We start from the raw sequence: 18,987 nt of genomic DNA on the forward strand, positions 1-18,987 counted from the left end.
ATATAAAAAGTATATATTTATGACGCTTCATAAAAACATCAAACCCATAAGTGACCTCTGACCCCCCCAGCTCCTGCACGACTTCCCTGACGAGCTGCGGGCCGACATCGCCATGCACCTGAACAAGGACATCCTGCAGCTGCCCGTGTTCGAGGGCGCCAGCCGCGGCTGCCTGCGCTCGCTCTCGCTGCACATCAAGACGTCCTTCTGCGCGCCCGGGGAGTACCTCATCCGGCAGGGCGACGCCCTCCACGCCAACTACTTCGTCTGCTCCGGCTCCCTGGAGGTGCTGCGGGACAGCATGGTGCTCGCCATACTGGGTACGGTGGCCTGCGGGGGAGAGGGGGGGGGGGACTGGGTACGTTGGCGGGGGGGGGGGGGGTTAAGGGGAGGGAGAGGGAGGGGTGAGATGGTGCTTGCCATACTGGCTAAAGTGGCCCACGAGGGGGGGGGGACAGGGGGGGGGGGGGGGGGAGAGGGAGGGTTGAGGTTTGGATTTCTCTGGTCTCCTAGCAACTAGAGCACTGGGAAGGGATGGGAAGGGATGAGTTGGTGATGAGGTGGAACGTTCTAATGGAACATCAAAATACACGGGCATGATCTGGAGAGCACTGTCGCCAGTTATTGAGTTTGAATCCCAGGCAACAGGTTCCGTGCTCAATCCCATATCTCCATGTACCTTTAGGCCTTGTTGAGCAAGATACCCTCACCTCCCACCTTATGCCTAAAGATGTGTCTGAAGCACTGTACAAAGCATTTCGTTACCGTCATGTGTCTTGGTTGCTGGATTTTTGCTTTTGGACATTTGCATTTGAATTCAGAACCATTCGGCTGGGAGGTTACCAGCACTAGACTTTCCTTTCCCAGTGTTTATAGTAGCAGAACCAGAAATAACCAGTTTAGCACAAAGCCGTAACAGAAACAGTTTAATACCAAGCCCAAACAGAAACAATTTAGTATCAAGCCATAACAGAAGCAGTTTAATACCAAGTCGTGACAGAAACAGTTTAAGACCAAGCCATAACAGAAACAGTTTAAAACCAAGCCGCGACAGAAACAGTTTGGTACCAAGCCGTAACAAGTCCTCATCCCATAACCGCCTCCATCCTGCCGTGGTCCTCCAGGTAAAGGCGATCTGATTGGTTCGGACCTGCCCGACACGGAGCAGGTGATCAAGACCAACGCGGACGTGAAGGCGCTGACCTACTGTGACCTCCAGTACATCAGCGTGCGGGCCCTCAAGGACGTGCTGGAGCTGTACCCCGAGTACGCCAGCGTCTTCACCTCCGAGATCCACCACAACCTCACCTACAACCTGCGGCAGGGCAGCCAGGACGAGGTGGGACGCGCGTGCACGCACCCGCCGTTACGCACGCACCCGCCATCACTGAGGTCCCTCCTATAGCCGCCGCCCCCCCCCCCCGCCCTCGCTACACAGAGTGTCTGTGCTGTAGTTTATATCCTCAGGTTAAACCAACCAGGAACGTTCAGCCGATGAAATCAACATTTAAAATTCACCACCGTCTGAAATATTCATACTCTGCCTAAACAATCCTCATCTCTTTTTAACGAAGCAGCCTCAAACCACAGGATGTCTCTGGAACATTCCACACGCAGCGACACTGTCTCTAACACTGGCACATAATGCACGGGAAAGGCTCAGATAAGAAGAAATTAGACGTAAGGAGAAATAGTTCAATACAATGTATCTAAATAATGCTGTGGAGGATTTTAGAGTCTTTGTTTGGAAGATAAAGACGTTTTAATGATAAAAGGAAACGTCTTCCCCTTTAATATCGAAGAGATCGAGGACTGTGCAAGGGCCTAGTCGTCATGGTGATGCGTGTGGGCCAATGCCACAGTGGGCATATTTGCTGACACACAAACACACGCACAGACACACGAGAACACACATCTAGACCGTACACACCCACACACACACATTAGAAATGTGCTGTCGTTTCTCAATTTAGGCAATCTATTTTATTTGATGTAATAATATACGATGAGTCACATGCAGAGAAACCTCCTTTCTCTGTCTTTCTGACAAAGCAAACAACACACAAAACAAACAACGCAGGACAATTATTTTCTGAGAATCATCCGAGAAATTACCAGCGTGATTAGTGCATCAACTGATTGGTGCATCAAACTGATCAAACTCCCCCTGTTTCTACTGGGATGTAATTACCGGGGTCCACTGTAGAGTGCACCATCATATATTTACCCATCCAGAGTACTTATTAAGCAAATCTGCTTTTGTGAATTATTTTTAAAAGCAGAATGACACAAAGACAGTTGAGTGGTCTACAAAAGACTGCCTATTATTTGATTTGATTCCCTTTTCAGCATTGTTGTTTCAAATCCTTTCTGATATAGTGTGTTTCACCACATTGATGATGAGGTATGCAGTTTATTAGCAGCTAAGCAAGTCAGTCGGTTGATATACTAGTCCGCTTGTTAATTAGTTGGCGCAGATGTGCGGATTCAGAATAGAGATCTGTTGCGGAGCCACGATGGGCGCTTGTGTGCCCTCAGACCATCTGCTGAAACAGTGGGTCCCACAACGCTGGCAACAAGAAGTCCTACAATAATCAAACACACTACATTTTTTGTCTAATTTCAGTGTTTTATATGATATTTTTATGAATAAAGTATATATGTATCGATATGTATGTATCCAAAACATGGTTGCATGTTTTAAAATCAGGAAAGCAGGACATTGAAAATCATAATCTTGATCATGCTTTCTAAATTAATTATTTGCTCTCACTGTAGCATTCAGCAGATGTAGGCCCTTAACATCTTAATCCGCCTAAGTCCCATTGAGTAACAAAGAGAGACATCCAATAATACCCCAAACTCTCAGGAACGGTGCAGGAGAGCGGCACAGAGCGATAAAGTCGTTTTAATGGCGCTGCTTCATAATGGCGCCGTTATTGCCTTAGTAATTCACGTTATGTTAAATTCGTGGCACTTTTCGCCGACGCTCCGCAGAGATAATTTTGTTTCATAAACACACTAACGACATACTCCCCGACGTGTCACAACATATCAGACAGAAAATGCCATCGCTACAGAGGGAAATAAAACAGCAAGCCTCACGAAGCCTCCTAGTTCAATTATAGAGGGAAGAAAAAAAGCATTATGTTCTACCAAAGTGTGGCTCTATTCCCTCTCCATAATCCTTTTACTTTTTTCTAAACTAGTTTGCTGTGTAGAAACACCACTGATGGATGATCGCCGCATCCATCCTTTGTCCTCGGCCGGCCTCCAGTGTCTACTCAGATTGGCTTAGCGGTGTTAGCACTGGGTGTTTTTTTTTTTTACTCCTATGATAAGTTCATATTTTTCACAGTTCAGATCCATTGGGTCTCGCTGTCTGAAGCTGAACAGATCAGGTACATTTGGGGGGGGGGGGGGGGGGGTTTAAGGACGCCTCTGTTTGCTGTCGCATCCCTCCACTGGTAATTGTAACAAATTGCCAGCAGCTTCTCTGCAGGCGACTGGAGAAAAAGGCAGATTCCCTCGGCATGTCGCTACAGAAGGATCAATTACAGAAGAGCTCGTACCGCGACGGCCGTGGAACACGGAGCGGCTTGTTTTGGGATAATGGCCCGTACGAAAGTCACTCTTTGGGGACCGAATGTGGCCCTCTGAGTGGGCGAGGAGGTTATTAAGGAGATTCTTGGCAGCAGCTCAAGAATAAATCGAGTATCGTCTTTAAAAAAACGTATTTTTAAAAAATGTACACTGTCGATTCATTCCCACAAAGGAAATGTTGGTGTGTGTGTCTGTGCATCCGTGTGTGTGTGTGTGTGTGTGTGTGTGTGTGTGTGTGTGTGTGTGTGTGTGTGTGTGTGTGTGTGTGTGTGTGTGTGTGTGTGTGTGTGTGTGTGTGTGTGTGTGTGTGCGTGCGTGCGTGCGTGCGGGCGGATGAGTGCATTTCGTTTGGACATATATGTGAGTTTATACCCAGGACAGTTGCCAGTGGCTGTGTTTTGTCTCACGCCTCTCTTGTTTTCTGTCTTGTCACGACAGGGCCTCACCAGGTTTACAAGGTCACCCAGGCTTTCACATGTAAGTTCTGCACCCTTTGTATTAATCTGCCCCTAACGTCATTCCCCAACACAACCCTTCCCCCGTGTCCCCTAGAAATAATGAACCTCACGCATTGCCCACACCATCTATTCTGTGCACACCGTCCGTTGGTGGGTAAGGATCGCCTTTGTGCTTTACAAGGGGCTTCTAATGCTCGTTCTTTTTAATGCTTGTGTGTGTGTGTGAGCGCTGTGTAAAGGTAGCCTCCCTGTGGTGTTTCCAGCGGCTAGGGATAGTTAGGGGCAGGACCTCCTTGAAGAAAAACTCATTAAGAAGTTGGCTAACGATGGGCCCTTGGAGTTAGCTTGCTAGCTAACTGGGTCAGCAACATTTAATCGAGAGCCATGGAAGATTCTTTACTCCCTAATGACGGAGTATGTAATAGCTTTACAGAAAATATATATGTGTAATATCTACAATGTAGCATAATGAAAAACAAAACTTTATACTGTGTTCTTTGATGTGCCTTATATAGACCATAGACCACCATGTGTCATTATATCTCTGGCTAGGCGATGCTTGTGTAATTCTGTTTTCTTATACTGTATACATTAGATGGAGTCCCTTTTCGATAAAAGAAAAGTCAGTTACTGAAGTTACCTTATCGCATATTGATGACGGATGTCCTTTTAGCGCCTATTAACCTTAAAGTTATTCTTAATTCATAAGTTATTCAATTAAAATATACAGATCAGATGCACTTAAGACACAGAGACGTCCCTTTTAAGAAACCTAACCTAACCTTCTAGCTTCCTTCATGCTAAACCCATGAGAATGATCCGCTTTAAAACGTAAGGAAGCCCTTGTTAAAGACGCCACGTCTCATGTTCACGTCTCAATCCTCCTTCTCTCTCCGATGTGTCAGAACTCACGCGTCGCCGGCGACCACAAGCTGCCGTCCATTGTGGAGACCAAGGCCGGCGGCGGCGGCGGCGGCGGCGGCGGCGGCGGCGGCATCGGCTCCGGCCCCGAGGACCCCGAGGCCTTCGGCCTGTCGCCCGCCTCCCTCCGCTCCGGACGCAACCTGCTGCTGCCCAGCTTCGGCAGCCCGGTGCGCCGCACCTCGCTGGGCAACCTGCTGGGCGACGAGCTGCGGCAGTTCAACGCCCTGCGCCGCTGCCGCTCGCCCAACCTCAGCCGCGGCGCCCGCGCCCTGAGCCTCACGCCACAGCTGGCCTCCAAGAAGGAGCACGGCCTCCACGCGTTGGCCCCCGCCTTCGGGGCGTCGGGGGCCACGGTGGGGGCCAAAGGGCAGCCCGGCGGGGAGCAGAAGCCCGCCAAGCTCCTCATCCCCACGGTGACGTGCTTCGCCCCGCCGGACCTCAGTCCTAGGTACCGGAGGAGTTAACCCTGAGCGTCGTTTGTTGTTTTGGGGAAACACGTTGAAGAACGTTGTCAGGGTTTGTATTATGAGTGGGATTGCGACGCCACATTTTTAAAGTGGTTCCCAAGGTTTGGCCCTTGGAACACCTTTTCAGAAAATTCTTGGGAGACCACACCGTGGCGCATCTGTGTCCCCGACACATCGTTTGAACCCTTTCATTGTATTCTAATATCAGTGACCTTTGACCTTCACTCTTTTTTAAATCCAAAAACACCCTGTCAGATATCTTTAGTCAGCAATGTCCTGCGAGCCCAGATGCCTTCAGGCGTCCACAGTGGGACATTGACCCCAAGGTTGCACTATCGCACATATTTGAGTCAAAATATGCACCCTCTAGTTTACTTTGCTTGACTAAATGACTGACAGTCTATTTTAAGCCCAAAGAACACAGAGTGCGGATTTCGCCTCATAATTGCAGCGTGACCCAACAAATAATTAATATTTTTAATAATTGTATTTTTTATGGAGCAAAGCACAAGGAGTGCGAATTCAGCAGGGCTATAATTTGCCTGGTCTATTTTGGATGCAAAAGATATAAATACATGTCTGCATGTGTCCCGACACGTCTGTGTACTTAGGGCTTTTGCAGTTAATCTCTTTGCACATCGTAACGCAGCTGGCTTTGAGTCTCTACTACCACTAGGTTCAGGATGCTTCACTTCCTGCCGAGAGGCTCTGGGTTTGAACCCCAATGTCAGCAGCATTCCTACAACCCATTCGATTCCTTGAGCAAGACTCCCTACAGGCTCCATAACGACCACATCTGAATTCACTAGGATTTGCTTTTGATAACGCAATCTTTCTAATTGACTAAATAGTGGAGAAGAATACCGACATATGTTGACATTGAACACACATTTGCAGCAGTAGCCGCTACTACATACTGTAGCTGGCCCCAGAGTGAGCTAGCCTTTAATCAGTCACGCCTCGATCTGTTAAATGAGTATAATGTTGCATTGGAGTGGAATATCCCTCCAACTCATGGATCTCCGTACAGTATCACCTCATCCTGTGACGTGGCCGACACCGATAAGACATATTCACTAAGATATTCACCTTGAGGGAATGAGGAAAGACACGTTTTGGTAATACTGCACCGTCCCCTTGGAACCACCTTCAGAATGATCTCAAATCGGCTGTTTTCACTTCCTATTCATTTTGAGGAGCCTGGAACTGGACTGTCTTTTTCCTAGCACATGACTTTGAATATAATTGTCAGTGTTTAGTGTCCTTCGCATGTCGGCCATTTTGAGCCTATCCCTGTGTCTTAATGCCACGCGTTTGGCCGGGTACATCTTGGAACAGAGATTGTACCAATGAGTGTCATCGAGGCTCACTTGCTACAAATAAATAAATGAGGAGCTCCCCAGGTGGTCAGCCCCCCCTTCGAGTGTATCCTCGGGGAGACTAAGTGGCCGCTTCCATTAGATTGCGTCTCGGCTCCCACTGAATTTTTCAACAGCTCTCATCGGCGGGCGTCCATATTCATAATGTATCAGCAGCGCCGCAGCCCGGACGCAGGGGAACCTCTCAGGTGACCCGCCGGCCAGACGGCTCCCTCCCGGGCTGAACCCCTCCCCCCCCAACACACACACACACACACACACACACACACACACACACACACACTTGGTCCCCAGCCCACGTCTCCCCCCCCCCCAGGCGATCTTCTGCCAGCGCCTTGGGTTCACCTGGCCACGCTCAGCTCGATAATTGAATGGACTCTACTGTTACATTAACTCCCCCCCCCCCCCCCGCCTCTCTCCGACCTGCCAGGGTGGTGGACGGCATCGAGGACAACGCGCGCTCCTTCCACTTCAACGTGGAGCACAGCGGCCCCAAGGCCAGCGCACCTGGCGCCTCCCCAGGTAGGACGTGCCCGCAGGGGGTGGGGGTGGGGGGGGGGGGGTCTGGTCGCACGCCTGGGCTCCAGATGGCTGGGGGTTGGGGCGGCGGGGGAGGAGATGGGGAGGTGGGTCGGTGGGGTGGGACCTAGGGGATGATCTGACCTTCAGGCCTCCCTGGGGTCGGTCTGTAGTAAGTCTTCAGCCATCGCTGTGTTTGGGTGCATGACAGGAATGCTGATGAGTGCCTCGCGCCGGGGGAACCAAACGTCAGATGTTAAATCAAATAACAGCGGAAAACAAAGTAAAGAGAAGGATTTGGGAGTTATAGATATAAGATGACACGCGAGTTGTTGGAAGGAAAGCAAAACCCTAAAAGCCAGGCTGTTTCTCAGCTCCTCTGACGCGAGAACCGTAGACACCAAATGTGTCTTAGTCCTCACCTTAGGAACGAGAGACGCACAACAAAAGTCTACAGTATAACAATCGCTTTGAGATTACAGCTTCTTTTTTTATGGGATTCAGAATGCTTAGGTTAGGGGGGGGGGTAGAGGGATAGTTTTATACAATGTCAATGTCAATGACAATGTCCAGGTCATTACTAAAACAGAAGAGGATCCAAGTGGATGATTTTTAAATGTCGTCTCACCTTGTGATGTATTAATAGCTTAATAACTTTGTTGTTAGTGTGGATAGACCATGTGGATGGAATCGGCTTTCTGAAAGACGGAGCATGGATGGAGAACAACGAAGGGGTGGTCGTGGCAACGTGGACTCGAGACAGAACACACTGTTATGTAGCCTTATGCAGTGATCATATGACTCGTGTTCCCATGGTGATGGAGGATTGTGTTCACGGTCCCCAGGGTCCAGGGAGGCCAACTGCATGCTGCTGTTCGAGACGGAGCAGGTGAAACACAGCATCTCGGAGCTCAACCTCAAGGTACCCACAATGCCTTCAGTAGGACTGGGGCTCAGCTGTCTCCACTCACTACACTAAGAATTGTGGGGGGTTATATTCTTGTTAGGCAGCCAGAATGTTTAATTGATTTGACCTGGTAACCCAAATCTGCCAGTAACTATTGAAGCATGGCAATGGCGTGCATTTCATCTGGAGAGGGACATTTGAGTACATCTTTGCACAAAAATTTTGCTTATTCAAGTCCAGAAATGGACCAGGATTCATATCAGAAAAACTATCTATCAGACCTTAGGTTTGATGATACATTTGATGAAATGTATTAGTGGAGTAAATGAAAGGTAAACAAGCTAAATGTCAATGCGACTCCATTACACTCGGTACAATCTATGCACTGAGCACTCATTGTTTCACTCAGGCTCAAGCCAAACCTGGAAGACAAAGAAGTACTAGTAACCAAAAGTGTTCTGTAAAACGGTCACGTTTATGTTAAAGTCTTGACCGGGGACACCCTATCCTCTCTTATGATGTTGGATTGCTCCGCGACGCAAAGGCCGCTGGTAAAACCATTTCCGATTCAACATACTTATTTATTTTTGGGATGGTGGGGGTGACAGGGCGGCTGACCGACCCTGAGTAAGACCGGCCGTTCAGGGAATCAACCGATTCTCCCGGCGGCCGGTCTGAAACAGCTGTGAGTAGCCATCACATTTCAGAATGGACCCTACGGGGATATGACAAACAGGAATGATAGATGGGCCTACCAGTTGATACAGTCTACTGTATATAAGCTGGTTGCTGGTGCTCCATCTATCGTACATCGGGGTGGAGGAAACTCCCACGTGTGAAGTCGCTATCGGAAAGGTTTTGTAATAGCTTGCCGTAGCTAATCACACTCTCATCCGGTGGTACAATAGGGGCCTTTTAACTTAAATGGGTGTGTCACACTCAGCTATTTGCGAGTTTAAAAGTGAACTGCTTCTTACGTGTGTTGTGAACAAGATAGTGCTGTGCAAGTTGGACCCTTCGTGTCATTGGTCGTGGATTTGCGATGACGTTCACGAGTAATGGTTACTCTTTAACTCTTTAGCTACTGCACAACTACCGACCTACCTGTCCGACCCCTTGGGCAAGATATCTTACCCCTCCCTGATCCTTAAACACCTGTGTTCTCAGCCCCACTAACCTCAATGCGACTTTGTCATCAGTTGTGCACAAAGATAAAAGAAAGCACTGGGCCGGGTGCAAAGCTGCAATAGGAACAACAGAAACACACTTCACAGCTCGTCAATTTCTGGATTTATTCAGACATTTTTATGATTGGCGGTGCATGAAAGTCAGTCAAAGCTGTAACAACGCGGCCACGGATCGATCGCAGAGTGGCGGACTGACAGGTGCGTTCCCCCTGCATCCCTTTGCAGCAGCGCTATGTAGAGAAGATCCAGCGTAGTGCGGTAGCGCCGCGGGACACGGCAGATGGTAGCGCGGCAGGTGACATCTGAAGCAGGTAGTCATTAATCAGCGGGCTGTTTCTGCAGCGCCGCACAGCGTTCCCTCTTACTGCTGACTCGGCTTCTTCCAGACGAAGAAGGGAGAAAAAAGTAACAGAGGATGAGGAGGGCCCTCCTCAGGAAGACAGGAACCAGGAAGGAATGCACAGGAAGAAACGGGGACAGAGGGGCTCGTTCCCCTGTGTGCCTCCACGCTGCAGTCTGTTCTCTGGCTCGGTTGCGTCAACCACTACACTCCCTCATGCGGATGAACCCTGTCTTGTTAACCCTGCTGGGCTTTGTTATAATCCTCCCCCGTAAGAGTTTTGAAGATTCATCTTCAGAAGTTAGGCTTCACCAGATGGATTCGGTGCCCCTGTCTGCACGCGACCTAAGTAAGGAATAATCACCTCAAGGCAGGGCAATAAACAGTTTGATATGCCCGGCTCGTGGATGGCTTCGTCGAGGGCGGTAACCTTCCACGAGCCGGGCATATCAAACTGTTTATTGCCCTGCCTTGAGGTGATTATTCCGTTTATTCTACTTCTCACCGGCCAACATAATAAAACAATTCAAATACTTTAATAATGAGCCTTTTTCTTATTCGTATCTCGCTTGCAAAACTATGTATCGACTGACCCTCTGATAGATTTCCGACACATTTTAGAAACTTTTTTAAACAAGGTTTATTTTTACATTGGACCTCATGTTTGAAATGTATGTGATAGAAAACGATACAAGCAGCGTATTGATCTACTGTGCTCAGTCAGCAGCAAGTAGAACCGACAAGTCAACGGGCAATATGCCAGATTAATGCACCCCTCCCAGCCAATCAGAATATAGCATTCTTAAATGAAGTAGAATAATTGGGACTAATCACTGTCTTCTATCGCTGACCAGCTCCAACGCTAAAAACCTTCATTGATGAAGTCAAGGTCGTTGATACCATAAACCAAAGTGACTCAGCTTAGTCTATTTTATGACTTATCACTCACACTTAGTCAGAACAACATTTAAGCGTGATGCTCACAGACATCCAAGACTCTTTGGTTATTTGATGTGTGTGTTGATATGTTGCTCCTGAGCCTGAAGTCCAGATCCTGTCCATTTCAAGTCCTAAATGTTGTCGTCTTTGCCTTCTTGGAGATATCTATTGAGATGGCAAATCATGATTTGGGGAAATTGTGTAATTGTTTCACTGTTTTCTGTTTATTTACTATATTCCTTTATATATTACTTTGTATATTTTACGAAACGAAGTCAACATTATGGTGCAGACACCACGCATGGCAGTGGACACGGTTAGCATGGAGGTTGGTGTGGGTGACTGTTACAGTGCACTTGTGTCCTCAGATGGGCACGTTGAACCAGGACGTCTCCCAGCTCAGCAAGGACCTCCACCACATCATGCTCCTCCTCCAGCTCCAGGTGACCGCCCACCACCACGGCCCGGCCCTCTGCTCCCAGTCCCACCCCCTCCAGACCGCCCCCACCCCGGCCTTGGGTCCGCCCTGCAGCCTGTCCCACGGGCCCCTACCCAGCATGCACCTCCACCGCGTGTCTGGCAGCGTGGAGAGCCTCAGCCACCTGGGGCCCCTACCGCCACGCATGGCCCAGCGGGGCGTCGACGGGGCCAACGGGCCCCTCTACCAGTCCCGGTCGGCCAGCCCTGGAGCCGCTAACATCTTCCACCCCCGTCCCGTGGACTCCGAGGAAGCCCGCCCCAGCCCCCCGGCTCCATGGAGCCATGGCCCGCCGTCCCGGCTGGGCTTCGGCCCGGCCTTCCAGTGCGGGAACCCGGGCCCGGCGTCCCATCCTGGGCACGGAGAGCCGGAGAGCCGGCCTCTGAGCACCAGCCCCATGAACATCAGCCAGTCCCAGCCGTCCCTGTTCCTGCAGTACGCGGGGGGCGGAGGCGGCGGCGGGGCTCTGGGGGAATTCTCCTGTCTGTTATCCAGCGCCCCCACGTCCACCTCCAGCCTGCTCGCCCCTCCCTCCAGCCCCTTCCACCCGCCCCCCCACCACCAGCACCGCCCGCCTCCCCCGGACAGCCAGCCCTGTGCTGCGGGCCCACACGGGGAGCTCCCCGCCCTCGCCCCCCCCGACCCCTACAACGGCCGTACCGTCCCGTCGCAGGCCTCCGGCCGCCTCCGCAGGGACAACGTGCACCCCTTCGCCCCCCACTCCTCCTCCCGCTCCTCCTCCCATTCCTCCTCCTCCTCCTCCGTCAGCGCCTCCCCGCCCCCCGCGTTCTCGGGGGTGGTCCCCGTGGGTTCCCCGGGCGCGGAGCCTCGGGGCCGGGACCCTCTGGGGGCCCTAGACGCCCTGAACGGCCCCGGGCCCCTGGGCGACTCCGGCGGCGTGGGCCACACCAGCCTGGAGAGCCTGCTGGGGGGCTGCGGGGGCTCCACGGAGAGCGCCTCGTCGCGCCGCTCCAGCGCCGACCTCCAGACGCAGAGCACGGAACAGTCGTGGTCGCTGGACCTCACGGACTAGGTTTCCCGGGCAACGGCAGCGAGGGACCTTGAAACCCTGCGGAGGGCACGGCGGTGGTTGCCGGAGGGGCCGCCGAGCCTGGGGGGAGACGATCCTACTTGTCAGTGTTTTAATGGGTTTTTCCTGGAGGTTGGGGGCGCGCTACTTACTGTGTCCTGTAGTGGGGGCTGTTGGGGCTTTATTGGCCGCTCTTCTATGCAAAGTCAAGTCCTTCGTGCATTGGATTCTCTTTGGTTAATTTTGAATCATTCGTTTTTCATTTGTATGTGATATGAATATGCAGCATATCATTTACAGAACTCTAATTTTTAGGTTCCTGGAAAATACTACATTTTAGGAAACCCTCTTCAGAGCATGAATCTGTCTTTTATTTAGAGAAAATCAGCACAAAATGAATTTTTGTGGTGATTTTTTTCAGGATATTGGAATAGCTATGAATGAGTATTCAACTTGCATGATACGCCAATTAAATTACTATTTATTTATTTATTGGTTGAAGAACGCTTGTAGTTGGTACAAGCATTGATATACAGTAGTTAGTACATGAATTCCATAAAAAAAGGTATTATTCTAAACATTTAGCATTACATGAATTAACACACACTCTCCAGCTCTACAAAAGCTTGTTCTACTACTCATTATCCTGATTTATGTTGATAACTTGATGTTAAAACGCTGTTACCTCCTTGCATGGTAAAGTTGTTGATTTCTGTTTCCTAAGGAAAAGGCATCCAAAGTAATGTGTAAGCATTCTCTATGATCACCTGTATGTACTGTAGACAGAGGCCGCAGGCGACAGAGCCAGAGGGTACTCTGTAGTAAAGCACGTGATGTGGAGTGTTCACCGCACGGCATAGATTGTACTTCTGTTTTAGCTGCTACCTCTCTTCTTTTGGATTCGGAAACCCATTGGTTCTTGAACTACATTTTCTAAACCTATTCTGCAATTGTAAAAATGATATTGTTTAGTCATCCCTATCCACAGTCCAAGTGTGTGTGTGTGTGTTTGTATGTGTATATATATATATATAAAAAGATATCTATGTAGATGTCTATATATATAATCTATGAAGGATTTCTCAAAAGCACACAAAGCGCCTGTTATTTTTAATCACACACACACAACATACAACACCACACACATAAGCACATGTATACATAGAAACACATATGTGCATCCATATGTAGATACTTTTTGCCGTTTAATTATTTACATTCTATTCAAAATATCAATGCATCCTGATAGAAAGTATCAATGAATCACACAAGCCGTGGAAGATACACAGTATTGGGAGTCATTGTTGGGATGGAAATAATTTCTCCAAATGATAAAAAATAAAGAGTTGCTGAGGATATAATGTGTGTTGTTTCTCTTGGATTCCCAAAGAATAACATCAATATACAGGTATCAAATATCTACTCATAAGATAATGAACAAAGTTAAGGTTTGTCATGACTACTGCGATGACGTTCAGGCTGCCTGTACCCGGGAACAGTGGAAGCCAGGTAGAGAATCGTGCTACTGGATCCACTTCTTTGTGGCGGTTGAGTCCTTAGGCGACTGACCCTGTATCTGGGCCTGGTCGTGGGCCCACCACCCACGACGGGTCGGAGGAGACGAGGGTCATCGGCCGAGGCAGAGGAGACTGGATCTACAGACGTGGCTGCTAAAACCAGACATCAACCACAGTCCACTTGCCCTTTTCAGGTTTTGGTTGCCAGTCCAGAGTATCAGACTTCCTCATCCCACTGGAGGGAATAACTGAGAAACCTGGAACGCCTCATCTGTATCTGAATCTCTTACCTTTGTTTGTTTTTTAATCTATAATCTAATAATCCAGTTTCCTGGCTCGATTGTGATAATAACAGTGTTTACAATCATAATCGTAGCTAAGAGAGGGTTTACCCTAGGAAATTGACCAATTTTCGATCTTTATCGCAAAAAATGTGCCGCATGGTGCAATTGCGATTGATTGGCTCGTGTCATTCAACTCTATTTGCCTGAACTTAAAATATATTTTGAATTGGATTTGCTAATTTTGGAGACTTTGCCTAAACTTAGCGCTACTCCAACCTCTTATTATTTTCAAGTCTTGACCCAGGTAAACCAATTGAAACAAACGAAGATAAAACCTTTTGTTTCCTCAGATTTTAATTATTTTGCTTACTACATGGCCTTGAACCACTGCACTGTGGGTTTAGGCAAGGCAAGGCAAGGCATATTTATTTGTATAGCACATTTCATACACGTGGCAATTCAATGTGCTTCACACAAAAGAAAAATTAAAAAGAAAATGAATAAATAAAATAAAGATACAAATTTGGAACCATACACAATTTTAGCAAAAGTAAAATGTAAAATATACATGGAATACCAACAGCAAAGAGTGAATTTAAAAGTAAAAGAGAAAATAGAAAAGATAGATAAAAACAATGTGCATTAACTGCTGAAAGCATCTAAAAAGAGTTTGGTCTTAACTCTTGTTTTAAAAATGGTGACAGTGGGGGAGTTTTTGATGGTCTCTGGAAGCTGGTTCCAGAGATGGACACCATAGTGGCTAAAAGCTGCTTCACCCTGCTTTGTTCTGACGGTCGGTTTCAGTAGTAATTGTTTATGTTGTGATCTTAGGGACCTTATTTGGGAATATATGTCATGTAAGTAGTTTGGCCCAACCCCCTTCAAAGACTTAAAAACAAGCAGAAGTGCTTTAAAATCAATTCTGTAACTAATTGGGAGCCAGTGCAGGGACTTTAAGATTGGGGTTTAGGGAGTTTAGAGAGGTAAAAACAATTGAAATGGGACAATCTACAAAAACTATTAGTTTTCTAAGTCAAGAAAACGGTACAATTCAAGTAAGCTTGTTGGTGACTTGTCTTTCATTATTTAGTATACTTTGCCATTCTCAATATTAAGGGGTTAAAACACTGGATAGCAATTTCTTAGCTGTATGACATTGGTGGAGAATGATGAATGCATAAACATAAAGTGAGGATTCTAATTTCAACTGAATATTTATACTAAGACATATCCTCAGGTATACACAGTAATCATAGCTGACATTTTCAACAGTGTGGAGTAAATAGGGAATGCTTGTGTACAGTGCCAAGTATATGGTGCTACGGATCTTTTAGCCCACATATGGAGTTCCTCAGGTATTCATTCTAGTGCCTCTGTTATTTAACCTCTACATGCTCCCCCTAGGCCAAATATTTCAAGAGTATAACATAACATACCACAGCTATGCAGATAACACCAAGATTTACCTTGCATTATCACCTAATGACTTTGGTCCAATTGACCCTTTATGCCTGTGCATTGAAAAAGTAAATAGCTGGATGCAAAATAGTTTCTTAGGATTAATTAAAGATAAAACTGAGATAGTTGTATTTGGGAATAAAGAAGGGAGACTGAGGCTCAGTGCTTACTTAGAGTCTAAGTCTTCAGACAAAAACCCATGTAAAGAATCTTGTTTCTTGTGTTATCTTGAATGCGGATCTTATTTTTTGTGATCATATAAAAGCTACAACTAAAACAGCCTTCTGGTACCTAAGAAATATTGAAAAGATCAGAGATTTCGTATCTCAGCAGGACTTAGAGAAGCTCATGCATGCATTTGTATCATCCAGGCTTGACTATTGCAATGCCCTCCTCACTGGCCTCCCCAAAAAATCAATCAAGCAGCTGCAATTAATTCAAAATGCTGCTGCCAGAACTTTAAAAAAATCCAAAAGCGAGAACACATCACAGCAATCCTCAAGGCTTTGCATTGGCTTCCAGTACAATTCAGAATTGAGTCAGCTGGTTGTGCCTGTCAGGTCTAAGCAGGGTGAAAAGGCTTCTTTTTTTTTTTTTGTACCTTTATTTTTCCAGATAAAACATTAAGAACAGTTTCTTATTTACAATATTGATTGAGCATTTAGCCATTATGCTGTCCACTGTTGGAACCAACTACCAACAGAATGTAGTCTGCTCCAACTGTAACTTCTTTTAAAAATAAATTAAACCCCCATTGCTTTCAATTAATCTTGTTTTGTTTTGTTTTATTCTGTTGTAACTTGAATATTTTTGTATTTGTTTATTCATATATGAATATTATATTTCATTTCATTTTTTAATTTTTTTTTAAAGCACGTTGAATAACCACTGTGTCTGATACTGTGCTATATAAATAAATTGGACTTTGACTTTGACAAATAATTGAATGTTGACATAACGGGTTTAAACACATCGTCGCTGCAAAGAAACCAAACGGCTACTATCCATCACTCTGTAGTCTGTATGCAGCAAGGTCCAAGACAGATTTGACCTTGACATTTGGACGATATAGATGCTTTCCATGACAAGGTACAGCATGCTTTACATTGTAATGACTCATTTTCAACACTTCTCGATATGAAAGCATCAATAAATCACAATAGCCGTGTATCCCACACCGTTTTTGAAATCCTTTCTCCAAAGAATACAAATAAAGGTTGGTTATCATCAATGCCCAAATTATAATTCTCTCACTCTATTGAATATGTATAAACATAAGGAATGTAAATCTCTAGAGATGTAATATTTATATCTAAACAAAATGTGTGATTTTATTATCTTCAACGATTACTGGAAACTTCTATTTGGCCTTCTAAGTCATTTGCGTCATCACTGTTTAACTATTAACACACAATTGTTGCATAATAATGGACGTTTGATTGACATAGGCTTGTGTGCACGTTGTAAACACACGCATATTGGGTGTTTGGGCTGAATATCCTCATGTGTATGTTGTCCACACATTTGATTCATTTGACCATGTCTTAGTTAGTCCAAGCGAATAGCCAAACAAGAGATAGAAAAAAAAAACTTTTCATGGAATACCATATGATGTGTGATACTGACTCTAGAATCTAGAACAGGGGTATTCAATACAAATAATTCTCAATCAATCCAGATAGAACAACATCTGAGTCACTTTCTATTAGTCACCTCTGATCTAGAACATGGGAAGAATAACAGTTGTGTGAGGACAAAGTGAGGAATGTCCCTGCTGTTGCAACATTGGAAATTCCCAAAGTATCAGACACCTCTATAAATACGGTCAAGCCACTGGGGTAGACACTTCCATCCCATTATCCAAATCCAAATTCTTCTTCTAGACAAGCAAGAGGATCAGTCCAGAGAGAGAAGAAAGATGAAGACTTTAGCGGTTGTTCTGGTGCTTGCATTGGCCTTCAGCTTTGGTGAGTCGAGGCCTACAGCCCAAACGTCTCCATTTAAATGGCCCACTTAAAGAATACCAACCACTCATATCTAATATACTTGATCTGTAGGAGAAGCTCTGAGGTGCAACCTGTGTCTCAGTAGCGGCTGTTCCACCACTGTGGAGACGTGCCGTGGACCCAACAACGTGTGCGTAAATGTGCACTGGCTACCTCCCGCCCGTAAGTACACACGCCCTTCTATCCGACCCGATACATGCTGCTCTTTAGCTGACCGGTCTTCCTCCTCCGGTGAAGTCATGTCTCGCTGTTTGATAACTCATTCTCTTCCCCTGTGTTCTTGTTACTTAAGACATTATGTTTCAGGTTGTGGCTGCTTTTACTGTTTGTTTGTGCTGTTTCGTTTGTCATCTTATTAAAGATGGTGGTTGATGTAGTAATAGTTATTGTATTTCTTTCTTCCTATCAGCCATCAATTACTTCAGACGTTGCGGCAAGGCGTCCGACTGCTTCATGCTGCAATCTCAGCCCGAAATTATGAGGACCAGATGCTGTGGGACAGACCTCTGCAACTAAAGCAGAGCTGGGGTCGGAGGTCATCAAGGTTACATCTCTACCAGGGTTATTCCCATTTTGAAATGGGCCATTTCCCTTTCTGTACCATCTGTATGGAGAAGGTGGATTGACACGCATCACAATAAAGCTGATTTGTAAATATGAATTGACTGCCTCTAAGACTCTTCTTTCTTTGTCTGTTGTATAAAACCTTGTGTAATTCCTTGTTTATTTGCAATGAATTTTAACAAGAAGAGAAGTTGACATGTAAAGTAGGATTAGGCCCATTACCTTAAGGCAGGGGACAGGAACCCTCTAAGACCGTAGAGCCTCCCAATGTATGAACTTGAAATTGTTCTTAGAAGGGCTGACTTGCAAGCTTACGGAATTATAATTTAAACTTTTTAGGGAAGACATTCATTCATTGCAAATGAGACATGATTATTTAGATGGGAAGAATGATTCACTGCAGATGAAGGTATTATTATAAATAGATTTTGTCCAGGACATTTATATAATATAAATGATGCAAAAAATGTTGTTTGAAATGATTTTTTTTTGTTTTGTTGTTTTTTGCTATTTATTTAATCATTAAAAGAGTATGGCTCTAGACTAGAGCACTAGATAACTGCTCCCCGAGTTAAAACAAAGAGGGGATAAGATTAAAATGGTGGCATTCAAGATAAGTTAAGTTAAGGTCAAGAACAGATCAGAGTCTTTCTCCAGAAATTGGAAACCTGTTGGACAGTCTCGCCGACTACCGTTAAACATTGAAGAAGTGTGCTGACAGTTTATCCCGCTGTCCCACCTCATCTGCCTGCGGTCATATTACCTTGGCTATAATATCACGTCTCTCTATGGATTGTGTTCCCCAATTGTACATGCGCATTTAATTTATTCACAAACAAACACTTAAGTAAATTTGCACTGCGCACTGTTCTCTCCCCCGCCCCCCTCCGCCCCAGCCTCCATGTCTTGATGGGGGTTCAGCCATTT

At 46.3% G+C, this 18,987-nt stretch overlaps 1 protein-coding gene across 1 annotated transcript in view; it reads left to right on the plus strand.

The window, feature by feature from the left end:
- kcnh4b (potassium voltage-gated channel, subfamily H (eag-related), member 4b) overlaps nucleotides 1-12,234 on the plus strand; it is a 40,824-nt gene extending 28,590 nt beyond the window's left edge. Inside the window, exons 10-18 of the mRNA XM_056577719.1 lie at nucleotides 71-320; nucleotides 1,125-1,339; nucleotides 4,042-4,080; nucleotides 4,967-5,433; nucleotides 7,262-7,353; nucleotides 8,196-8,272; nucleotides 11,092-11,636; nucleotides 11,767-11,901; nucleotides 11,970-12,234. Of these exons, the coding sequence (XP_056433694.1) occupies nucleotides 71-320; nucleotides 1,125-1,339; nucleotides 4,042-4,080; nucleotides 4,967-5,433; nucleotides 7,262-7,353; nucleotides 8,196-8,272; nucleotides 11,092-11,636; nucleotides 11,767-11,901; nucleotides 11,970-12,234 (2,085 nt within the window). The remainder of the gene's footprint in view (nucleotides 1-70; nucleotides 321-1,124; nucleotides 1,340-4,041; nucleotides 4,081-4,966; nucleotides 5,434-7,261; nucleotides 7,354-8,195; nucleotides 8,273-11,091; nucleotides 11,637-11,766; nucleotides 11,902-11,969) is intronic.
- The last annotated feature ends 6,753 nt before the right edge of the window (nucleotides 12,235-18,987 follow it).

The sequence above is a fragment of the Gadus chalcogrammus genome, chromosome 18, assembly GCF_026213295.1.
Source record: "Gadus chalcogrammus isolate NIFS_2021 chromosome 18, NIFS_Gcha_1.0, whole genome shotgun sequence".
Taxonomy (NCBI): domain Eukaryota; kingdom Metazoa; phylum Chordata; class Actinopteri; order Gadiformes; family Gadidae; genus Gadus; species Gadus chalcogrammus.